At 42.3% G+C, this 25,264-nt stretch overlaps 1 protein-coding gene across 2 annotated transcripts in view; it reads right to left on the bottom strand.

Moving 5' to 3' along the window:
• The window catches only part of BLOC1S5 (biogenesis of lysosomal organelles complex 1 subunit 5), an 87,434-nt gene that overhangs the window by 44,563 nt on the left and 17,607 nt on the right, over window positions 1–25,264 (bottom strand). For both annotated transcript variants that reach the window (XM_029590630.1, XM_029590631.1), the window contains exons 3-4: window positions 18,068–18,197; window positions 497–555 (exon numbers count right to left, since the gene is read on the bottom strand). In XM_029590630.1, coding sequence (XP_029446490.1) covers window positions 497–555; window positions 18,068–18,197 — 189 coding nt within the window. The remainder of the gene's footprint in view (window positions 1–496; window positions 556–18,067; window positions 18,198–25,264) is intronic.

Below are 25,264 nucleotides of genomic sequence, written 5' to 3' on the forward strand. Positions count from 1 at the left end.
AGTCCCAGTTATCCTTCAAGAATGACACCTACTAGCTGGATTAAGAATACATTTGCATTCCGTTTCAAAGGGTACCCCACTCTCTGCCTTTTAGCCAGAGAACAGTCACTGCAATGGCTGAACTGCATGGCAAGTAAGATGGAATAAATATGGGGAAATGTGACCGAAGGCTCATGGCACCATCGCCGCACCATGGGTTGGGTTGAAATAGAGCTGGAAAATCAAATAAGCACGAGGCAGCAGCCAGGCTAAAAAAAAAAATACCCCTACAACCTTACTAAATCAACTCTGTGGCTTTTGTCTGAAGGTAGTGCACAACTTTGCTTATGAAAGTACAAACGTAACAGTACAGTGTTTGTTAGAATACAGCAGATTCCCAAAATAGGTTCAAGTTGACCTAAACTGCAAGCAGTTCTGGTAGAAGTCAGAGAGTGGCTACAGCAAACTGTAGTTATGTAATAGAGCACTCTATATAAAATGTTATCTTTTCTTTTACCTCTGTTTCTTTCTGCTCCCTCTGTTGAAGTCTGCGGACTGTGTGGTTGGCAGTTTCCACTGAAAAAGATGGATTGCAGGCAATTAATCCCATGTGCTAACTCCAAGGAAAAGCTTGTCTGCAGCACGCAAGAACATCAGCACAAGAACATTGTGAGGTAAAATTTCTGGTACACCAAGATTGCTGTCCCCCCCCCCCCCCCTTTATTGCCTACTGGGTAAGTTGTTTTAGGAGGGCATAAGCAATCCCTATGGCTTGCAGAAGTGCTGTGGCAACACATGAGAAAGTTGCATGCTTGTGCTTTCCAGAAGCACAGGAAAGGTAGCCAGCAACTCTACTACCCAAGTTACTGACAGGGTGCAGCACACGTCTCAGCACCTTGCAGAATAAATAAATGCCTTACAGATACACTACTAGAAGCAGATGGGAGAAAGATTCAAATATTTTTTGTATTTTTAAGTGAATACTTTTGCAAATGTTTAGTGCATAAAGTCACTTTTATATCCTAAGACATTTTGATTGGATTTCATTTAAATGTTTTGACAAAAATGAGAGATGCGAAAAGTCTCTCAAAGTTCACTGCAGTGATTGTAGTAATACTACACACCCTTTTTAAAAACAAGTCAGGGCACAATGACAAAAGCACATTTACATTTCAGGCCAGAATTAAACACCCCACTTTGAGCAGCTTTTATTTGAGAGCTGAGGAAGCAGTTAAATGATTTAAAAAAAAAAAAAAAAAAAAAAAGATAAAAGCAAAGAAACAAACCAGACAAATTTATGGCATGCCAATTTGCTTGTATAATTCCAATTTCCAACAACTTCTGAAAAGGGAAAACAAATTCCACAAAATATATGTGAAAATAAAAACTTGTGCAAAAAGCACTAGTCTACTTTTGCCCAGCCCTTAAAATTAGCCCTTACTAATAAAAGTCTAGCAGTTCTTTTTTGGACCAGTTTCTTCTTGCACAATTTCCCCCCTCCTACAAAGTGCAGGAAATTAAATCCATGGAAAAAGATGCACTATTCCAGGGGTGTATAATGGATGAGGCAGATTTGCATGCACTATCTCCACGGTATGCAAATATATCTCATGTATATTCATTGTGGATATTCTGAAAACCACCTGTTAGTGGTTCTTAAAGACCGGAGTTAGCCACCCCTGTACCGTTCCAACATTGTGTAAGTAAATGGGCTTGCAGATTCTTTGCACTGATCTGGCCTGTGGTACATTATCCTTTTTTCTTGGCCCCTTGGTGCCTTTTGTCCGAGCCATAATCCTTCATATTAATGTCTGTTGCATCCCAGCCCTTCCATACTCTGGTCTGCTATGAAACGTAAATCTTTATGTACCATGCTTTTTATTTGATTTCTCTGCACTGTAAATGCTGATGACCAATGGTGTGTAAATCTGTGTAAATATAAAAAATAACTAAAATGTTGCCCTGACAGGATTAGTGCACTCCAGTCCTGCTAGTGCCCTTTCAAGCTAAGAGCAGTTGTCTGGAAAGCAGACTCTTACTACTCTCTTTGCTAAAGAAAGGTTTAGTGTACCATCACACACCCAAGAAGCAGAGAGACCCAGTATATTATCAGACCATGCCAGATGGTAGAGCTATGCTGCTTTCAAGAGCCTGGTTCCACCTTTGCGGACAGAACAATTTTTTTTTTACTTATTAGCAACTCTACCTGCAGAGGGCTGGTGATCACCAAGGTGGCAAACAGAAAAAAGTTTGCTTATTGTAAACGGTGTTTCCATAGATAGCAGGATGCATTAGCCATGCTGTCATGGGAAGGTCCTCCGGACTCGCGAGGCAGAGTTTCCCAAAGCTGTTACAGAGCTTGGCTCTGTGTGGCTGCGCATGCCTTCCTGCACAGAAAGGCGCCCTCTCCTCACTCTGTGGCCTAGCAGAAGAGAGAACATCAGTATGCGCTAGCGTGGCTGTTCATGGAGGCAGGAAAGGACACATGGCTAATTCATCCTGCTATCTACGGAAACATCATTTATGGTAAGCAAACTTGAGTTTTCCCGTCGATAGCAGGGCTCAATTAGCCATGCTGTCATGGGAGTCCCTAGCTCCCGGGTTCGCAAACAGGGAGGGCGGCACCTTGTGTCTAGCCCTTGACACACTCGAGCGCAACCAGTCTTACAGTGGACAGCCAGCATGGACTCCTCAGTTTGTGAAGTGTTGTAATACTGCCCTTCCCAGTTTGGCATCCTCAGACGTCTGCTGGTCCAGACAGTAATGGGATGTAAAGATGTGCAGAGATGACTATGTGGCTACTCTGCAGACGTCTAGGGGAGGGGGCGGCACCTGCCATAAGTGGGCAATGGTCCGAGAAAGTGGGCAACCGTAAGTGAGCAACGACCACTCGCAGCTGATGAGCATTCGGCTTACCCGGTAGCTGAGCATTTCTCTTAGTGTAGCAGAATTGGATGCACTGTGAAATCCATCTGGAGATAGTCCGTTTCACTACTGGGAGGCCAGGGGCGTTCAGGTTAAATGTGACAAACAATTGAAATGCCCTAGTGTCAGAGTGAGTCCTTCTTTTATAGTAGGTTAATGTTCTTTTACAGTCCAGCATATGCAGGAGTCGTTCCCTGTCATTCTGGTGAGGTTTTGGAAAAAAATGTTGGCAGTTCAATGGCCTGATTAAGATGGAAGGCTGAAACCACCTTCGGTAGAAAGGAAGCGCGAGTCTGGAGCGACACCTTGTTATGGTGAAATTGCAGGAATGGAGCATAATGTACTAGCGCCTGCAGTTCATTTACTTGCCTGGCTGACATAATGGCTACAAGAAAGGTTACCTTCTACGTGAGGTATTTCATGTGTAAGGAATCCATAGGTTCAAATGGTGGTAGCTCCAAAACGAGATTGAGATCCCAGGCCACCGGGGGCTTAGACGTCGGGGGTCTAAGATGCCACAGGCACTGACAAATTGAGTGACTAATGGGTGCTTGGAGATTGGGTGGCCTTAGTGCAGTCGGTGATTGGCTGCTATGACACTGATGTGAACTCTTACCAAACCCATCGCCAGGCCCAACCTACTACACAGCGTGTGTAGGTACTCAAGTAGGCTCTCTGGCGAGCAGGCGAATGGATTCAGGCAGTATTGCACACACCAGGCCGAATATCGCTTCCACTTTAAATAATTTCATCTGGTAGAGGGTTTCCTAGCAGCAACTAGGTCATCCTGAGCCTCTTGGGAGATTCCCTGCTCCGTTCAATCTCCACCCTATCAGATGCAGTGAACTCTGCATGGGGTGCAGGAGGGAGCCTTCTTCCTGGGACAGGAGGTTGATCTGGTGGCCCAGCAGGATTGGCTGTTTGATTGACAAACGGAGTAGATAAGCATACCAGGGTCATGCTCGAGCAATCAGGATTAGGTTCGCCACATCTTGTTTGCACTTCTGAATTGTGCAAGTAAGTAGCGGAATTGGAGAAAAGGCATACAGCAGTCCTCTTGACCAAGGAAGCAGAAAAGCATCCCGCTTCATGTGGAGCGGGCTGGGGAAGACCAAGCAGAATCAGGGCACCTTCCTGTTTTGCTCCGTGGCGACGAGGTCTATGACCGGAGTCCCCCACTGGGCGAAGATGCTGTCGGCCACTTGTTGGTGTAGGGTCCACTTATGAGGGTGGAATATTAGACTCAAAATCTGTCCGCTTGATTGTTGTCGACACCTGGCAGGTATGTAGCCTGTAGGATTGAATGACGGGCCGCCCAGTCCAGAATGAGGATAATTTCCTTGCAGAGGCTCTATGAACAGGATTCTCCTTGTTTGTTGATGTAGAACATAGCTACTTGGTTGTCTGAATACACCATGACTCTTTTCCCTTGCAAATGAGTGACAAATGTCCAAAGGGCATTCCTGATAGCCCACAACTCTAGGAGGTTGATTTGGTAGGTGGTCCAGGTGGGCACCCTACCCCTTGCGGGATGTGTCCGTGGTGAGAACCGCATTGTAGGGAGGCGGGTTTCAGCCACTAGTCCAAATCCTTCCTCATGTCCTGAGTTAATGAGACTGTTCTGGATAGCGGGTGGCGTAACTGTGACACTGTCTCTTGACCCCATTGCAGCTGGTGTGCCGACATATGACCTAGGATAGTGAGTATCTGGCGGGCAGAGGGTTTCTGGGTGAGATGAAGCTCTTTGGCTAGCCTGTGGAGCTCTAGCCTCCAGTCCCGGGGAAGGAAGGCCCTACCCTGGGAGGTGCTGAGTTGTCCACCAATGAAGTCGCGAGGGTTGCAGGTTGGATTTCTCGTAGTTGACTACCAGTCCCAGCTCTTGAGGCAAGTGATGGTTTGCAGGAGGAGGCACGGTAGAGTTTCCAGGTCAGAGGCTACTAAGAGCCAGTCGTCAAGGTAAGGGAATAGTTGGATTTCTTGTTTTCTGAGGTGGACCACCACCACTGCCAAGCACGTGGTAAAGACTCTGGGGGCAGCTGACAGACCAAAAGGGGAGAATCTTGAATTGATAATGCTGGCCATTGAATTGGATGCACAGGTATCACCATGACGATGGATGCATTGGGATGTGCGAGTAGGAATATTTGGAGGTCCAGGGAGCACATCCAATCATTGGACTGCAGAAGAGGAAGAATCGTTTTGAGAGAAAACCATCTTGAACTTCTCTCGGACAAGGAATTTGTTTAACACTCGTGGATCCAGGATCGGCTAAAGACCTCTGGATTTCTTGGGAATCAGGAAATAGGAGGAATAGAGCCCCATATTCCAGAGAGGCTTGGGCACAGGCTGGATCGCGTTCTGTGCTTGAAGAGTCGAGATTTCGTTCACCAGTTGGAGGAGGTTGTCCCAAACCTTTGCAATGGTCAGGCGGCTGGGTAGGAGGGAAGGGACTTCAACCGTAGTTGATAACCCTGGTGGACGATCTCTAACGCTCAACGATCGGCTGTGATTCTCGATCAGGCTTGCTAGAAAGACGATATTTTGCCTCCCACTGCAGTTGGTGGTGGGGGCCCCTCTACGATCAAAAACGTCATTGGGGCCTGCCCCTTCACTGTTGCGACTGTTTGTGCTGTTATAGGAAGGCAGGAAGATGGTATAGAGGGTATGGCCCATATAGCCGTCTCAGATATGCTTGCCTATGGTATGGTGAAAAGAACCTGTGGGTTAATGTGGCCTGCTCCGCCAGGGTGGTTAGGGACTGTACTGCTACACTTTGTTCCTTCAACTGAGACACAGTTTCCTTTAGCTGGCTGCCAAATAAGTTGTCCTCTTTGCAAAAAAGGCTGACTAGCTTTTCATGAACATCTTCATGGACTGCGTTAGCCCGTAGCCATGCCAAACGCCTCACAGTGATAGCGGATGCGGATGCCCTGGACGATGTCTCAAACACCTCAGACTGTGTGCAGCAGATGGCGTATACCTTCCTCCATGTGGATGGGCTGCGGTGGGGCAACTGTGAGACAGGAATCCGGAATGAGGCCCTTTAATCAACTGAAGGCATTCATACAGGTATTGTGCATTGGGTGCTGATGGATCCTAGCACCCAACATTGCACATTGGAAAGACCTCCTTGCGAACTCATTTAGATAACGATGGTTCTTCCATGGCGGCATGCTGGAGTGCAATCGTGTCTTTTTTGCGCACTTCATGGCCGACTCAACCACAATGGACGCATGCAGTAGTTGTGGGAGAGTATAGAGGGGTGACTGCCACATACGGAACTTCAAGTTGGTCTTTCTAAAATCTGGCGTCATGGCGAAAGGTGTCTCTCAAGATCTTTCCAGGACTGCATCAAGTAGCTGGTGTGATGGAAGGGCTGTCTGTTCCACGGGCAGTTCGAAAATTTTTAGGATGCCCAATGTTTGTTCTTGGGTCCAGGAGCTTGCGCATTTCAATGTGTAGTGTGGAACCCACTTTCCTGATGAATATAGGATAGGACAAGTCCTCGGGGGGAGAGGGGGGGGGGGGGAGATAGGGCTCCTGGAGTTCTTCCGCAGGGTTGGAAGGAATCTCTGTGGACAACCCCGGCGAATCTGGCTGTGAAGATGACTGTGGTGAAAACTGGAGCGAGAGAGATTCACCACCGTCCCCTGGGGGTTCCCTTGGCATAAGCGAGTCTCGCACCGGAGAGGCAGAGTGCCCGCGTATTGGTGTCAGAGAGATGCGGGCTCGGCAGACTCTTATGTATAGATACAGCTTGACTGGAGAGAAGAAAAGAATCCAGTAGGAGCAGCTGATATCTGGGAAATGACCTGTTCTGCGATGTCTGGTACAGGGGGAGGCAGAGCAGGTAGTTGACCTTCCTTATGCCACCAGAAGAATTTTGGAATCTGGTGCCGGTGGACACTGCAGATGAGGATGTTCGTTGCCCAGTACCTTGACCATCATATAGAGGTTCTACTAACTGCATGGAGGTGAGTCACCTCTGGGAGGTGGAAGAAAGGTCTGAGAAGACCTGGAGGGATGAAGAAGAGTCCTGAGAGTCAGAGTGGGAGGGCACTTCTATGAACCCCATGCCCATCCTCTCTTCATTCAACAAGCTTCGCTGATGTGATCTCCGGTCCTTATGCGGTCTAGGATGGGGGGACCACACAGATCTCAGGGGGGCCTCAGCCCCGATATGGGGGTGCTGCCAGTCTCCACTCCAGGCATCGGAGTATTGTACCGGCTCCTGTTAGTGATTGACATGGGGCTGTCTTCCGCGCATGTGCAGAAGACTGTGTCGATGGCTTGTGCACCGATTTGCACGCTGAAGCAGTTTGCGCAGAGGACCGCATCGAGGAGATCTGCATCGACGAGCACGTTGAGTGCATATGTGTGGTAGTGCTCGCTTCGCTGCGGGTCAGCGCTGTTGACTTTGGGGTCGGCGCAGATCCGTCGGGCGTCTGACTTCCTGTCCCTGGTCGCGGTCTTTGGGCTGGGATGGATCTCAGTGACCGTGCTTGGGCCTCGATGGTTTGGCCTTCTGTTTGGCTGAACTCTGGGGCCCAAGAGACGATGCCCATTTTTCCTTGTCGGCCTGTTTTGGGGCTGGTCCCAGCAAGGAGTTGGCCTCCGAGGGGGGGCATACATTCCCTTGGCAGCGAGCCTTAGACTCTCTATTTTCTGGGGCCTTTGGCGCTGGGCCCTAGGCAACATGCGTCCACAGTGTTTGTATGTTGCTTGGTCGTGATCGGGGCCCAGGCACAAATAACATGCTGAATGTCCATCGGTGGTGGACAATCTTTCCATGCATGCAAGGTTTGAAACCTGAATGTAGAGGCATACCTGTGTGGTATCTAGGCTATGGAAGCCTTCCTTTTCTTTATATTTTCCTTTTTTTTTGCAAAATCTCTGACGAGAGAGCAGCTCCGTGTGCGTTCTCGCTCGCGGATGAAACAGACGGAGGAGAGGGCGCCCTTCTGTGCAGGAAGACTTGCGCAGCCGCATAGAGCCAAGCTCTGTAACAGCTTTGGGAAGCTCCACCTCGTGACGTCCAGAGGACATTCCTTTTTTTTTTTGTTTTAACAGTTTTATTGATGCACATAAAAATCGTACATTACAGCAACAAGAATGAAGTATACATATCAGAAATTATGGCATCACAGTTTTTTCTTCCCTAGAAACCTCCCTCCCTTCCCTCCCTCATATCTTCCCGTGGCTGACCACAAGACAACATATGTTACAAAATACAAAATGCGAAACACATGTGATCACCCCTAACACGCATAATGGGTACTCGTCAGAGCAACGATTCAGACATAGCTGCAGAAGTGGTTATGTGACATACAGAAGATTGCATGCCGAAAGTGAGCAGGAGCCAGCACCTGACCCCTTGAGAACAGAAGTCCAGTCCGCACAATAACAAAGAAAAAGATAGAATCGTGTCACTGGTATAATGTCCCTGAGACCAAAAAGTCCCCCTATGCTTGGGATTGCGTTGTCCATGTTGCTCTCCACTGCAGATAAGGAGTCCAGATACCATAGAAAGCTTTTAACCGTTTGTGCTTTTCCGCTGTAAGTTTGTTCAAGGAGCAAACCTGATCCGTCCTATGTTGCACGGCAGCCAAAGTTGTTCCAGAATTATGCTTCCAAAGCCTCGCAATCTCCAGCCTGGTTGCTATGCAGACTTGAAGGCACAAGCCCACCGCCTGCACAGTCTCCCCGTGTGCAAAATCGTTCAACAAAGCTCCTGCTATGGAAAGGCAAACAGGTTGTTCCAGCATCTCAGATAGCCAACCTTCCACTTTCTCCCATAGAGGTTTGATACAATCCCCAGCCCACCACATGTGTAAGAATGTACCTGTCGTGTGGCAACCTCTCCAACATCTCCCATCACAGGTAGGAACCATTTTCCCCAGTCTCTCCGGTGTGACATACCATCTATATAAAAGCTTATAGCTGTTTTCTACAAGAAGCGAAGACACAGATGCCTTGCTAACGCCTACAAAGATTCTATCCCAATCATGCTCAGTAATATCCTCATTAAGATCAGCACTCCACGCCAGAGCATATCGGGGAGTAACCAGCAATCTGGTATTCAGCAATTGGTAGATTTTTGATAATAATCCCCTCATGCCATGTGTGACAGAGCAAAACCCTTCAAACAGAGTTTTCCCTCGAGAGAGGTCCGCCTGTACTCCACTAGTAGAACAAAAATGTGCAATTTGTTTATACGCCAAAAATTCTGTAGCTGGCAAGCCCACTGTGTTCTGTAGAAAATCAAAGGGGAGCAACTTATCACCCCCCCAGATGTGCTCCAAACGTGTGAGAGACCGGGACTTCCAGGCGTGGAATGCTGACGCCGGAATGCCCGGCTGAAAGGCTATATTATGATATAAACTGGTAAGATAGAAATAATTCCCGGATCCCACGAGCTTCGATTTCCATTGAAGCCACATAGATAATATATGCCTTGTCGTGGGTAGTAACCCTTGAGTATCTTTCCACGTATGTCTGGGCTGCCATGGCATGGCTGCGAGTTTCATCCCCGGTACCCGGTCTTGCTCAATAATAACCCAGTGCTTCCCAGCCCGCACCCCATGCCATTCAATAATAGGTCGAACCTGGCCCGCAACCAGATACCAGTGAAGATTAGGCACACTGAGTCCACCCTCCAGTTTTCTTCGGTACAGAACTTGCCTACTGATTCGGGGCGGGCGCCTCTTCCAAATGAAACTAAAAAGTCGCCTCTGCCAGAACTTGATGGCTACATTGGGAATAGGAATGGGCAGGGACTGAAATAAGTATAACAATTTAGGCAAGATATTCATTTTCACTGTGGCTATGTGGCCCAGCCAAGATATAGGTAATCTATGCCATTTATCCAAGTCAAAGAAGATTTTTTTTATAAGTGGCGGGTAATTGCTTCCGTAAAGATCCTTCGGGTGACTAGTTAGGTAGATGCCCAAATATTTAAGTTTTTGTGACGCCCAACGGAAGGGATGTAGGGGCCTTAAAAAGGTCACTGTATCAGCCGTACACGTGACGTTTAGTATCTCTGACTTCTCCCAGTTTACGTTGTAACCAGAAGCTTCACTAAAACATTTTATTTCCGATTCAATTTCTAAGAGGGAAACATGTGGTTTCCTAACTGTAAATATGATGACATCAGCAAAGAGACACAGTTTGAACACCTGACCCCCCGCTCCTATACCGTGTATTCGCAGATTCTGCCTGATGGTAATGGCTAGAGGTTCTAAAAAGATGGCAAACAGGATGGGCAAGAGAGGACAACCTTGCTGTGTACCACTCCCCACTTCAAAGCAATCAGAGTACCCCCCATTAATCTTAAGACAAGCTTTCGGTCGCTCATACAACTTAAGCAGCCATTCACAAAAATACGGACCAAATCCCATTTTCCGCAATACTCCAAATAAGAAAGGCCAATGGACCATATCAAACGCTTTTTCCGCATCCATAGAGAGAAAAAGCGCTTCTTCTTGGCGTTCATGAGCGATCCACAACAGATCAACCAGTTTCCTAATATTATCACCAGCCATTCTCCCCTGTATAAAACAGGCTTGATCTTGGTGGATGAGAGTAGTGATATAATTACTCAAGCGGCCTGCTAGTATTTTTGCCAATATCTTAAGGTCCAAATTTATCAAGGAAATGGGGCGATAGGAGCCACAGACCGTGGGATCACGGCCCGGTTTGGGGAGCACTGTGATGCCTGCCATATTCGCCTGTGGTCCCAGGGAGGCACCTTGTCTAAGGGAGTTATAGACCTTTTGGAGCTGAGCTACTATGAGAGGCCCAAATTGCTTATAAAATTTTGCCGTCAGGCCATCAGGCCCCGGCGACTTTCCCACTTTTAAGTCTTGTATGCTATCTAAAATCTCAGCTACCGTGATTTCAGCATCCAGTGCAGATTGTGCATCAGGTGTAAGGCATGGCAACGTCATACCCCCCAAATAATCGTCCACGTTTTTCTGCGAGATGCTTGCATTAGGTGCATATAATTGGGAATAGAATTCCAGAAATCGTGTACGAATGTCTGTGTTCTTAGTGAGCATGCGGTCCCTGTCTGTCTTAATCTTCGCAATGTTGTTCTGGAACTGCATATGTTTCAGCTTGGTGGCTAACTGCTTCCCCGCCTTATTGCCGCCTTCAAAAAAGGCCTGTTTTGCCAGAAACAACTGGTGCGTAACGTATTTGGTTTCTAACCGATTTAAGTCTTCTCTAGCTTTTGTGAGTTGTAGCCACACCCTCCCATTCCCTGTGGCCTGGTGCCGTCTAGACAATAGCTGTATGCTGTCCTGCAATTCCTGGGCAACTTTCGAGTCTCGCTTTTTAATATACGTGCCTCTCGCAATCAGCAGCCCCCTGAGATAGGCCTTGAAGGCATCCCACACGACGGGATCTGATACTTCCCCCCCTGCATTCTGTTGAAAGTAATTTTTAATGTGGTCACTAAGGTTTTTAGTAAAATCTTCCTCCTGCAATAAAGATTCGTTGAGGCGCCAGAATCTCACCCCAGCATCATAGCCCTGTAAGGTCACCTCCATGACTACAGCTGCGTGATCTGACCACACAACCGGGTGAATATCTGGCTTTTGGACATGATTAAACAATCCCTTGTCCGTTAGGAGGTAATCTATCCTGGTGTATGCCCGATGTGCCGCTGAATAAAAAGTATACACCCTGGATGTAGGATAGTGGCCCCTCCACACATCCACAAGCTGCCAGGCATCCATTAAGGCTTGCAATTTGGCCCTATGTGTGCGGGGAGTAGAAACACAACCCTTGGAGGCATCGATCTGGGGTGAACGTACCACATTAAAATCGCCACCTAGGATCAAATATCCCCGACTGTGTGACTGAAGCAGAGATCCAAGTTGTTCAAAAAATAAACCCTGGGCCTTATTAGGTGCATATATATTTACAAGAGTGTAATCCACCCCATCTATGGATATAATTAGTATCAGATATCTACCCATGGGGTCTCTGATACAACGCTGGCAGTCAAATACCACATGGGGGCCGAGTAATATTCCCACGCCTGCGTACTTAGCCTGCTTAGAGCTTGCAGCATAAAGTTGGTGTGGATAAGCAGAAGATTTCATCAGCTTTTCATAGCGAGCCTGAAGATGGGTCTCCTGAATAAAAGCGACATCTGTTTTCAAGTATCCCAGTTCCCTAAACAGTAGGCGCCTCTTATAAGAAGTGTTTAGCCCCTTCACATTGACAGAGGAAATACGTATACTAGTCATGGTATCCTATCCTTCTCTCCTGTCCCAGCTGCCCCGGAAAAGCATGTCTCCACCCCACCCACCCTCAGCCACAATGCTATCACACTACCGGGCCGACTGTCACTCAGGTAAAAGTCATGAACCACCGATAATGAGAGTAACCCCCAGCTACAACTGAACCATGCCCCCCTCCCCCTTCCCCCCTCCCTCTCCCTTGAAGTGATCTACTCACACCTCCCAGTAGATCAGATTGATATTATACCAGTAGAGGAAGAAATTAACAAACTTTACTCCCTCTTCCCTTGGAAAAATCCAAAAAAGCAGTAACAAACAGCAATATCAAAACTTTAGCATTAAACGAATGAAGCGAACTGTGGTGAACATCCATGGCTTACGAGGTCACAGATGCCATAGCTCCAGACAGAACTGAAGTAGAACATTGCAAGAACCAACTGCCCGGGGCAGAGGCTCACTTCTCAGGTATTGCCTGCCGCCTGCTTGGCGGTATCCGATTGCCTCTTCAGCCGGCTATTCCTGGAGGTAGCGCGCTGCCATTTTGGAGGCTGCCCTGGGAATGCAGGTTTCCGGATAGATACGTTAGCAGTGGTGGTAGGGGAAAATCCCTTATCTTTCAAAAGTCCAGTTGCTTCTGCCACCGTGTAGGCCTGCGATGTCTTCCCCTCACAAGTGAAAGTGAGACCAAAGGGATGCATCCAGCGATATTTGATATTCTCTTGGCGAAGAAATTGTGTGATTTCCTTGAACTCAAATCTGCTCTGCAGCGTAGCTTGTGAGAGGTCAGCAAACACCAAAATTTCCTGGCCCTCCCAGGACCATTTAATCTGTTTACGCGCTGCAGCAGCAGCAATCCTCTCTTTTTGAGAATAATTGTGGAAACAGACTATTATGTCCCGCGGGGTATTTGTTCTGGGCGGGCGCAGTGCTCTATGAGCCCTGTCCAATTTTATTTCTTCAGCCCCTTGAGAAGTAGCCTGGCCATCCAATGATAACAGGTGGGAGCAAAAGCGAACAATCAGCGGTTCACAATGGTTGTTGGCAGTACTTTCTGTGAACCCGCGAAACCGGAGGTTCCCACGCCGAGCTCTATTTTCCAAGTCGGCCATCTTGGCCCTCATGGCCACGTTTTCCCCTTGCAGTTCCGTGCAGATTTCTTGGAGCTGTTTAGCCGTTTCTGCTTGCGCTTCAAGTCTACCTTCCTGGTCATCGACCCTCCGGCCCATAGCGCTCATTTCTTCCCGAAAGTCGTCCATCATTTCTGTGATTTCTTTTTTATAGCTTTTCAAGTCCTGGCGTATGCTACAAAACCAGTCCCGAAAGTCGGATCTGGTGGGCGCTTCGTCAGATGCAACATTAAATTCATCCCCTTCTTCTTCCACGCGCTCTGGCATCGCCGCCATGCCCGCGGTCTGCGCCGGGCCCGCCGCCTCCGCTCCCCCCGCCTTCTGGTACGAGTAACACTGGAAATCTACAGATTTCCTCTTCGCTGCCATCACGATCGTTAACCACCAGTAAATGCTCTCGGTAGATATCTTTAATCCACTGTTTGCCCCGCTTAATGGAGCTTTCGTAAGCTTTTTATCCGGGAAGGAACAGGAGCTCGAGAGTTAAGCAGCCATTGCTTCGGCTGACGTCACTTCCTCCCCCAGAGGACATTCCTATGACAGCACGGCTAATTCAGCCCTGCTATCGACGGTAAAAAAATTGTTTGGCAATTACATTGGATTCCACAAGGCTTTGAGAAATTTGATTGTATCTGAAATAGCTGCCTTTACAGGCGTATACAAAAACCTTGTGTTGCACCCCTGTCAGGTTAAAGCAAAAACAAAGCAACAAAAGTTTATGCACTATGCTCTTCAGCAGTACAATGACTTCAGAAATCCCTACAGGGAGTAGACGTTTCAGGTTATTTCACAAACTTTTCTCAAATCCCTACCAATAATGAAGGCAATTTACAAAAAGTGCACCAGGCTACATAATTTGTAGTACAAAGTTCTTTGTCATTTCTCTTTGAGAACTGCCTGAAAGTTCCACAGGTAAAAAGTGCCCTCAGATTTATTCTTTGGGTAAAAATTTGCTGAAAAGCACAAGTAGATCTGGAAAGTATATCAATGCATTTTGCTGTCCAGTTCTGCCCTAAACACCTCCCCGCAAGGGAAGGTCCAATGAAACAAACCGGAAGGTGGTCCCACGTAGCCAAAGCGAAAAAACAAAGGGGACTACCTTACACCGTGGAAAGACTTTTATTAGAAAAGCCCGACTCAAAATACAAGTTGAGTTTCGCCAAAGGGCTGCATCAGGGGCTAAAACAATCAAGAACAATAAATATTACCACAAACATGCTCTATAAAAATTATTAAACAATCTGCTAAAAAGTATTAAACAACCTACTAAAAAATAGAAAATTACTTATCTCTATGTAACACTGCCATAATGGTCTATAATCATAGTGTTCATATATAACATACATATTTAAAACATTGTTGTGCAACGTGACCCATTCACTCTATTTAAAACTGCTATTATTTAAAACAAACATCATTTTTCTAAAAAAATTGTTTTAAAAAATATTTGAAAAAACTGAAATCATTACCTTTATGCTGTAATCGTATACTCACAGCTACATATATCAGTATATCAATCTGAACATTAGCTGTTGCAGTAAAGCTAAAAAATAAAGCTGTTAATAAAAATGATCATTAGAAAACATAAAATGAAAAAAAAATGAAAAAAAGTCACATATACACAAATATATCAATAAATAGTATTAAGAAAGACCTTATGCATATCAAATCTCACATACGGACTATAAATAATATTCATTTGAAAGAGACACACATCTAAAGCTAAAAATTATGAAAACAGCAATCAATCTATTACAGTAAATTCAATATCTGTGCACTCATAGCTTCTTCTATCTAAATGACAACATAGCAGACATAAATGGCCATAAAGATCAATAATTAAAACTACCCGGCAAAAAAAGCAATATTGTATTGACAAATCGCACTAAACAGATTTAAGCGCAAAAACCATTAGCATAAAACATAAATAGAGTCTTAAGCTCTTACTTAGTAATCCCTAAGTTGTTGTGATAAATATAACTAATACTCTACGAGCAACTCTACAAAGAGAAAATTTTTGAAAGTAGTCTCAGGGCTATCTACTTTACCTTTGTCAGTCAGTAGAACATCTCGCAAAACTGGCACTGCAACTAAGAAGAGTCCTCTGCTGTTTTGTCATTTATATAGCATTCTTCAAAAGGAAACCGCGCCAAAAGACTATGACATCATTTCCTGTGAAATGTGTCAATCATGTAGTCAAGGAGACAAAATTCTAGAGAACCAATTTCGATATTAATCAAAAGCATGGCTATTTTAACTGCATCAAAATAAACATTCCATCATTTCCTAGGAAAACCACATTCATTTACTGCATGGTTTTTGTATATTTATGAAAGACTGACACTTAAACAAAAAACTGTGTTATATATATCTAGATATACCATGATCACTACTGTGTCTATATGAAACCAGAGAAAGAAAAAAAAAAAAAAATTTTTTTGTCAAGATCGCTACAGAGTAGCGCTTTAAGTAAAAATGTGTCTATATCAAACCGGAGTCATTATGTAACATGCTTTTGATTAATATCGAAATTGGTTCTCTAGAATTTTGTCTCCTTGACTACATGATTGACACATTTCACAGGAAATGATGTCATAGTCTTTTGGCGCGGTTTCCTTTTGAAGAATGCTATATAAATGACAAAACAGCAGAGGACTCTTCTTAGTTGCAGTGCCAGTTTTGCGAGATGTTCTACTGACTGACAAAGGTAAAGTAGATAGCCCTGAGACTACTTTCAAAAATTTTCTCTTTGTAGAGTTGCTCGTAGAGTATTAGTTATATTTATCACAACAACTTAGGGATTACTAAGTAAGAGCTTAAGACTCTATTTATGTTTTATGCTAATGGTTTTTGCGCTAAAATCTGTTTAGTGTGGTTTGTCAATACAATATTGCTTTAGTTGCCGGGTAGTTTTAATTATTTATTTCTATGGCCTTTTATGTCTGTAATGTTTTAATTTAGATAGAAGAAGCTATGAGAGCACTGATATTTAACTTATTGTTAATAGTTTGATTGCCATTTTCATAATTTTCAGTTTTAGATGTGTCTTTAAATGAATATTATTTATAGTCCGAATGTGAGGTTTGTTTTGAAGAACGCTATACAAATGACAACATATCAGAGGACTCTTCTTAGTTGCAGTGTCAGTTTCTACGAGATGTAAAGTAGATAGCCCTAAGACTACTTTCAAAAACTTTCTCTTTGTAGAGTTGCTCGTATCATAACAACTTAGGGATTACTAAAGTAACAGTCTAAGACTTTATTTATGTGTTAAATGGTTTTAGCGCTTAAATCTGTTTAGTGCGATTTGTCAATATAATATTGCTTTTTTTGCCGGGTAGTTTTAATTATTGATCTTTATGGCCATTTATGTCTGCTATGTTGTCATTTAGATAGAAGAAGCTATGAGTGCACAGATATTGAATTTACTGTAATAGATTGATTGCTGTTTTCATAATTTTTAGCTTTAGATGTGTGTCTCTTTCAAATGAATATTATTTATAGTCCGTATGTGAGATTTGATATGCATAAGGTCTTTCTTAATACTATTTATTGATATATTTGTGTATATGTGACTTTTTTTCATTTTTTTTTCATTTTATGTTTTCTAATGATCATTTTTATTAACAGCTTTATTTTTTAGCTTTACTGCAACAGCTAATGTTCAGATTGATATACTGATATATGTAGCTGTGAGTATACGATTACAGCATAAAGGTAATGATTTCATTTTTTCAAATATTTTTTAAAACAATTTTTTTAGAAAAATGATGTTTGTTTTAAATAATAGCAGTTTTAAATAGAGTGAATGGGTCACGTTGCACAACAATGTTTTAAATATGTATGTTATATATGAACACTATGATTATAGACCATTATGGCAGAGTTACATAGAGATAAGTAATTTTCTATTTTTTAGTAGGTTGTTCAATACTTTTTAGCAGATTGTTTAATAATTTTTATAGAGCATGTTTGTGGTAATATTTATTGTTCTTGATTGTTTTAGCCCCTGATGCAGCCCTTTGGCGAAACTCAACTTGTATTTTGAGTCGGGCTTTTCTAATAAAAGTCTTTCCACGGTGTAAGGTAGTCCCCTTTGTTTTTTCGTCTAAACACCTCCCCTCCATCAAAGCTAAAAGTGTGCATGACGGGAAACCCCAGGGATACTTTTAGCTACTGCAAGACAGGCAATTTTCATACCACACAATCTATTTTTTATTTATTTAGGTTCTTTTAATATACCGATGCTCAAGACCAAGTCTTATCGTACCGGTTTACAATGGAACAAGGGGAAACCATTTAACAACTGTATAGAAGATAAAGTTACATTAAACAGGGAGCAAAAAACATGGGCTTGGAAGACAGGAAAGATATTAAAATATTGTAACTGTAGAGAACTGAAAGTAGTCATCAACAAAAACAGTTAAGTAGCGAGCCAGATAAAGGTTAACAAGGGTTAAAGAATTCGGCTGGTGATTTATCATAGGTACTTATTAGGAAAAAATTTCCTGTGGAAGGGAGTAACAGGGGAGGGAGAGGTGGCAGGAAGGAGATATGGAATGGGTAGAAGGTGAAAGACAATATTGGTTGATAGAGGCTCTATCAACCATAAGCTTGGACGAACAGCCAGGTTTTCAGATTCTTTCTGAAAGATAGATGGCAATCTACCCAGGTAAATACCTCTGAAATTGTCCTTCATCAAAATAAATCAGACTTCTTATACAAAGTAAGAAGTATACCTCCATGGAAATGCCTTTTTTTTTTTTTATATGGCAGCTGCTGGCTTACATGTCTGGAGAGCTCGGCACAGGCTATCATGCATGGCCTCTTGACAGCTTGGCACAGTTTGATGGTTTGTCTCAGAAACCAGACTCTCTAACTTCTCAAGGACTTTTAGTTCTCGATGTCTGCGCTTCTCCTGTTGGGAAAAGACAATCAAAATTTACAAAGATAAGAAAAAATTGGTTTTGATTTACTCAAGGAGGTTGCCTTTCATTTATCTCTATATTAAAAGTCCTTAGTATTTCAGGATCTTTCTGTCTATCATACCGTGTTACACATACTTTTGTAAATGCGCTGTTGCTTATAGTTACAGACAGTAAACTCTGCTGAGATTGCAAAATCTAATTATGATACTGTTCCCATAGAATACAACCGAAGTATTTTAATAAAGATGTTCACACATGTCTTTTGGTCTTGTCACTTAACACAATGCTGTCTAAGGTGAATTACTGCAATTTTAAAAGCAACCAAATTAACAATTGCTGGACAATAAGAACATAAGATATATGTCATGCTCAGTCTAACCAAAGGTCCATCAAGCCCAGCATCTTATCTCCAAAAGAGGCCAATCCCAAACAGTAGATCCATTTTTTGCTGCTCACTCCCAGGGATAAGTGGTGGCTTTCCCAAACCTATCTGGCTAATAATGGTTTATGTACTTTTCCTCCATTAACTTGTCAACCCCTTTTAAACCTAGGATGCACGAGGTAAGTCACATTAAATCTTCTTCCTGAATTACTCAGGAGTAAGAAAAGATGACATGTGAAAGCCAATGCACAGAAAGGTTGTAGCGAAAAACAAAATCAAATTTGACAAAAACTAAGTAAACAATTTCAAAATGAAAGACTTAGGGGGCAATTTTTGAAAGAATTTATGCGCATACAAATAGCATATATCATAGCAATTTTCAAAAATGCAATTAATAAGTAAATCCTTTTGAAAATTACCCCCAATGCCTGTAAAGCCACCAAGATAGAAGCAAAGTGCATTCCATTTCAATCCAAGATTGAGAATGCTCAGAGCTGCCCTATTGCTATCAACTGGTTTGCTTACCCAACACTCAGGGATACCAATCTGCTGTGGGCACTGAAGACAGTCCCGCCCAACATCCATGACATCATCCAGTGTCACCAGGAGCTTAGATAAAAGGCCCAGCTCTTTGTAGAGCCCTTCATGGGACAGTGAGTGGCACTGTGCATGGGACAGTGAATATAATTATGAGGTTTGGTGGGGTCTTCAGATTTATAGGGCATTTATTTCTAATTTGTATTTTGTCTGTGCCCGGATGTTGGAACATAAGATTTAAATTTGATGGATTTAAAGTGACGTGACTGATGGGAGTTGCCATGTGTGGATCACCTATTGCTGTTATAGATTGGGGAAGATATGGTTTGTTGGGTGTCCCAGAGATTTTAATTGTGGTAGTTAGTTGATATACCCCCAGTGAATAAAGAAGGGTGTGGTTAAAAGGAAAAAGTTATTTATAGGATATTTAAATGTTCAATCTGTAAGGGAAAAAAGTGGAGATTTTGAAGTTAATACTAGTACATAGGTTAGAGGCTTTGTTTGTTACAAAGCATTGCATACTTCTGCAGTTCTTATACTTAAAAACCTATGCTCAGCTGGCTGTACATATGTGGGGGTGTCACATATAAGCTATCGTGAGGGAGAGGTTTTACTAGTTTACCATGAAAATTTTCAAATGGAACAGTTACTGTTCGCTGGTACGATGGTTTTTGCTTACTATATACTGTCTATCTCCAAGGCAATCTGCTTCTGTTAGAAGTTCTGGGTTGGTGATATCTGTACTTGAGATACAGTAATCTAATTGTAGTAGGGACTTCAGTTTACATTATGGTAACGATCATGCTCCACTGGTTAATACTTTAAGAATGCACTATATGTTATGGGTCTGCAGCAGTTGGTAAACTCGGCAATACACTAATCTAGTCATATTTTGGATTTAGTTTTAGTTGCAGATCGGGTTGTGGGACAGAATATATCAGTTATTGATAATATTTATCTTTTATGCTTTGAACATTTTTTTAAAGTTTAAATTACAATGTGATGAAGTCTTAATAAAGTATGTTAAGGTAATTAGGGAGGAACCAAATTATGACCTATTTGATAAGTTATAGGACAGAGTGAAAGTTGATTATGTTTACAATCCTCAGATGATGCCGTGAAGTGGTGGAATGATACTTTTAACCAAGGAGTTGATTATACTGAGGTGAAATTTGTGTAAAACAGATAGGAGATGGCATAAGACAATGTCAGAGAAAAATATGATTTCAAATCACCGTTAATATTTTATAGATCATCTCTGTATGAAGCCCAAAAAAGATTGTTACTATTTTAAATAAATCTTTAAATAAGCCTTTATAGTTGAAACCTCTAGATAAAAAAAGAAACAAAAAAACGGTTAAACAGCCGGGTTGTGTGAAATTAGCTCAATTTTTTCAAAGTAAGGTAAAGCAATTACAAAATCAACTTCTATTAAAATGTTGCTTCTATGACCCAGAAACCGAATGATAACTTTGTAAACTGTTGTGATCTTTTTTGGAACAACGGTATATAAAAACACCTAAATAAATAAAATCCTACCTCCTGGCCTGTTGTGGTTGCTAATGGGGCAAAATAATCCCATTTATATGCTGTTAGGTTAAAGGAAGTTATTTTGCTGATTAGAAAAACTGTCTTTGGATGCACAGAAATTAAATAGAGGAGTATATAGTAGAGATTATAAATGTTTCTCTGAGTACTGGTGGTGTTCCTGTGTTACTGAAGCAAGCCACTATGTCCCATTCAAGAGGATTCATTGGTTCTTCTGTATCATTAGCAAAATTATTGCCCAATTTCAAATTTATGTTCTATGAATAAAATATTAGAAAAGTGTGTTCTTAAACAATTTGATGAATTGTTTTAACAAAGAATGTTTTATATAAAGAACAATTTGGTTATATTGTACTCTAGATGGGATCCTCATGTAGAGAGAGACTCAGGAACATAGTGTTGGAGGCACAGTTCTTCAATAGTTTCGGTCTGAATTTTTAACAGGTCACATCCAATTTATGCTATAGAAAAGCGAAAAAATAGTCTAGCCCTCTGAACTGTGAAGCACCAAAGGAGTAATTTTATCCCTCATGTTATTTAATATCTGCCTTTGCTCTGTTCTAGTTATGATAAGATCTTTTGGCCTCCAACTGCATTGTTACGCTAACAATTTGCAAATCTATTGCCCTCTTGGGAGTAACTATGCTGACTGTCCAAAGATTTAACGCCTATCTTGCATAAGTGTCAATCTGGATGAAAGAATGCTGCCAAAACATATCTGATTGGCAAAGCAGGGGTTCACAGGGATGATTTGTGGATTAACCTGGATAGGATTACCCTCTCTGTAAAACTACAGGCAAAAGGTTTGGGTATAATGTTCAATTAGATTTCAACATGGAGTATCAGATTTAAGAGGTTTGTAGAAAGCTTGGTATTAGCTCTGGCTGGCTTATATTCTAAAGCCTTATTTATCTGGTAGCAATTGCAAATAGTTGTTCGTCACTGGTGCTCTCTCTAATAGGCTACTGAATTCTGTTTTTGCTGGACTCCCACTCAAGACTTTCCATGGTATGCAAATAATACAGCATGTTGTAGCCATATCACACCTGTTTTGCTTCACTTTCATTGGCTTCTGGTGTTTTCCAGGGTTCATTTTAAGAGACAGTCTGCCTCACTTTCGAGATTATTCATGTTTTGGCTCTGGATTATTTGTCAGTAAAGCTTTCTAAATATTCTACAGACCATCTTCTTATATAGTCAGGGAATGATTGCCTATTTTCCATTCCATTGTTTAAAATAACAAAATTAGGTCTTGAGCCTTTTCATGTATGGCTCCAGCAATGTGGAACTCTCAATCAAAAGAACTGAAATTAGAGAATAACTATCTAAGATTAAGGCAACTCTTAAACTCAACTGTTTTAGAAACTTTTTTTTAAACTACACTGTTTTGTAGTGAGTTTATTTAAACAATTATGTTCTGAGTGCTGGTTTCAGGTTTTTAAGGAACTGGGCTTGGTAGCCAGTTTGACTGTCATGAGCTTTAGTGTTGGCCCTGTTCACTTGTTGTTTTGGTTTAATCTTATATTTTATTAGTACAATTTTCATGCTAATTTTATTGTATAATTATGGGTGTTATGTTTAGTTATTGTTTTTTTTTTTTTTTTTTTTTTTAAATGTGTTGTACATCACCTAGGCCCTAAAATGGGCAGCTGGGCGATCTTGGCGGCACGTTGACGCTGGGCCTGGGGGAACAGGCGGCCGCAGTCCCTGCATGTCGCCTGGTCATGGTCTTGGCTGAGGCATATTAAACAGTAATCATGCCCGTTTGTTGGGGGCATAATCTAACCACACTGACAGAATTTGATGCCAGGCAGTCTTGGAGGCATTTTCCTTTTTTTTTTTTTTTTTTTTAACAGAACGGTGCTGAGGAGAGAAAGAAAACTCCATGTGCAGCCTGCAGCGTGGAAAGAACAGACCGAGGAGAAAACAGAGTTGCGAGGGAAAGGATGCGCAGTCGTATACAGGGCAAAGCTCTGTCAATCTTGAGAAGCTCCGCCTAGCCGCCCTGGAGGGATGTCCCCAGACAGCATGGCAAATTCATCCTGTTTATCTGCGGGAAAATAAAAAGTAACAGTGAGAGACAACAACCTTGTCTAGTGCTTCTTGGCGACCAAATCAGATCAGAAATGAAACTATTAACAAAAAGCCTAGCCATAGGGGAGGCACATAAATTTGGCCATATTAAATTTAGGATCAAACCCAAACCAATTCCAAACAAAAAATAAATAATCCCATTCCACCCTGTCGAAAGCCTTTTCTGCATCCAGTGACAAGGCCAGAACATTAAGATGGTCTGCAAAGGAAATGTAGCAAAAAAAAAAAAAAAAAAAAGTCTAGCATTATCAGACGTGCAAACCCAGGCATAAAACCACTTTGATCTTAATGTACCACACTGTACCACAGAGCCATTGATCTTTAGAAGTCTCATAGCTAGAATCTTTGCAAATATTTTGCAATCCACATTAATGAGGAAGACAAGATGATAGTTTTGTACATATAAAGAATCTTTACTTGGCTTTTCTAACTCATTCTATGTTCACCGAAAGAGTCATTCGCAGCATCCTTCTGAAAAAAAACCCCAAACATTACATACAACCTGAAGCTTAGAAATCAAAGGCCAAAAAGAATTCTACCAAAAGTCTGTCAGGGCAGGAGATTTATTAAAGGGCAGAGATTTAATAGCTTCAACAATAACATCCATAGGTAATATCCCTATCCAAAAGGCTCCGATCCCCTTCAGAAAGGCAAGGGTGTTCCAAAGGGTTAAGAATAGATTCAATTGATCAAGAGATGTAACATTTTTAGATGAGAATAATTGAAAATAATAGTTCTTAAACTGAAGTAATCTCTCTTGATCTTTGGACAAAACAGAAATCTCTGAAGATATAGTACTGATCCTTTGTTTATGCTTCTTAGCTTTTAGATATTTAGTTAGTTGACATCCAGATTTATTATTTTCAGCATAAAATCATGACTTCCAAAAGGACAACAATGCCCCCACCCACCGACTTAAAATAATATTATATTTAATCTTTAATTTCTGAGACTGCAAAAGTAACTCATATTGCATGGATTGTAAATACCTTGATGCCACAGCTCTGATGTCATTTTCCAATGAGACTAATTATCTATTCTGCTCCTTAGATTTCCCTGCTGCATAATTAATAAACAACCCTCTGATGATAGCTATAAAGGCATCCCACCAGATGTCTATACAGTAAGAGTCACTTAGACTATGGGCAAAATAATCCTCACAGGAATCCTCAATAAGCTTTAAGAAATCATTTGCAAGCAAACCCGCATTAAATCTCGAGGAAGCCTTCATTGCAGGGAAGTTCCCTAGAAATATATGAAGGAATCCGCTGTGCGATTAGAAACCAACATATTCTATTAGTATGAAGTACCATAGGGTACCAAGGAATTTGAAGCCAAATGTATGACTAATGAGGAAGAGAGTAATAAACTCATGATCCAAAAGATGCTGCAGATGCCATGGGTCAGACAAACCAATTTCAGAAATCAGAGTGCACCACAGACAAAGACCTAGTTTTCCTTACCCAAAACTTAGATTTCTTATCAAAACTAAGGTCTAAGAGAATATTAAAAACACCCCCCAGAATAGATGGCAAATCCCCTTTGTCTGCCACAGCAGAAGCCAGATGTTTAAAAAAAAAAAAAAAAAAAAGTCAGGAGCATCTGCAGCAGGGATAAACATTAATACATAACTAGTTTAAAGCCAGCCAAATCCACTAAAAACTTTCACCCATTTTCTAGCATTATTGAATTCTTGTGCAAGAAATATACCATCTAGAGATTTCTTAAAGAGTATTACACCACCGTTTTTTTCCCTGTTGGTGGGGAAAATGCAATAACTTCAAAACCCAAAATAGTTTCAATGTTTCCTTACACTCCAAGTGAGATTCCTGGAGAAAGATAGCCTACAAACATTTGAGAAATCTACAAAACGTTTTTCCTCTTGAAGGAGTTAATATCCTCCATATTCATAGAAACAAACTTCAAATTGGTTACCATAGCATCCTAGGGAACCCAAGCGATAATATAAGTAGCATAATAAAAATAGATAGATATGGGAACCCACCACTCATCCATAATAAAGAAAAAAGTAAACATTTCCATTCATGATCCACAAATATCTGTCTTGTCTTGAAAGTTTAACAGAAAAACACCCCCAAAATCTTTATAACACCCAAATACAAAAAGTATACAGTCTTAGTAAATATCCACAACAGCATAGGGAAATAATATTCTGTGACCTCCCAATGACAGGGAATCTCCAGATAGTAAAATGATCTGGCACAACAGTAGAAGCAGAGCAGAGAAAACAAACACTAACAGATCGATACTCTAAGACCGCGGTAGAAAGAGTGCGGCATTGCCAGGCGCACCCTTCCTCCCCGCACGCACAGTTCTCTTCACTTAGCGCTCGATACTCTCTTCTAATTGCATGCAAATGCATGCCGCGGCTGCGAAGCCTTAGGCAAGCGTTAGGCTCGCGCAACCCATTTTACTGTATAGAGCGCCTATACAGTATCCTGGGTTCGCGGGCCTAACGCTTCACGGTCGCGCTGG

Source organism: Rhinatrema bivittatum, chromosome 2 (genome assembly GCF_901001135.1).
Source record: "Rhinatrema bivittatum chromosome 2, aRhiBiv1.1, whole genome shotgun sequence".
Taxonomy (NCBI): domain Eukaryota; kingdom Metazoa; phylum Chordata; class Amphibia; order Gymnophiona; family Rhinatrematidae; genus Rhinatrema; species Rhinatrema bivittatum.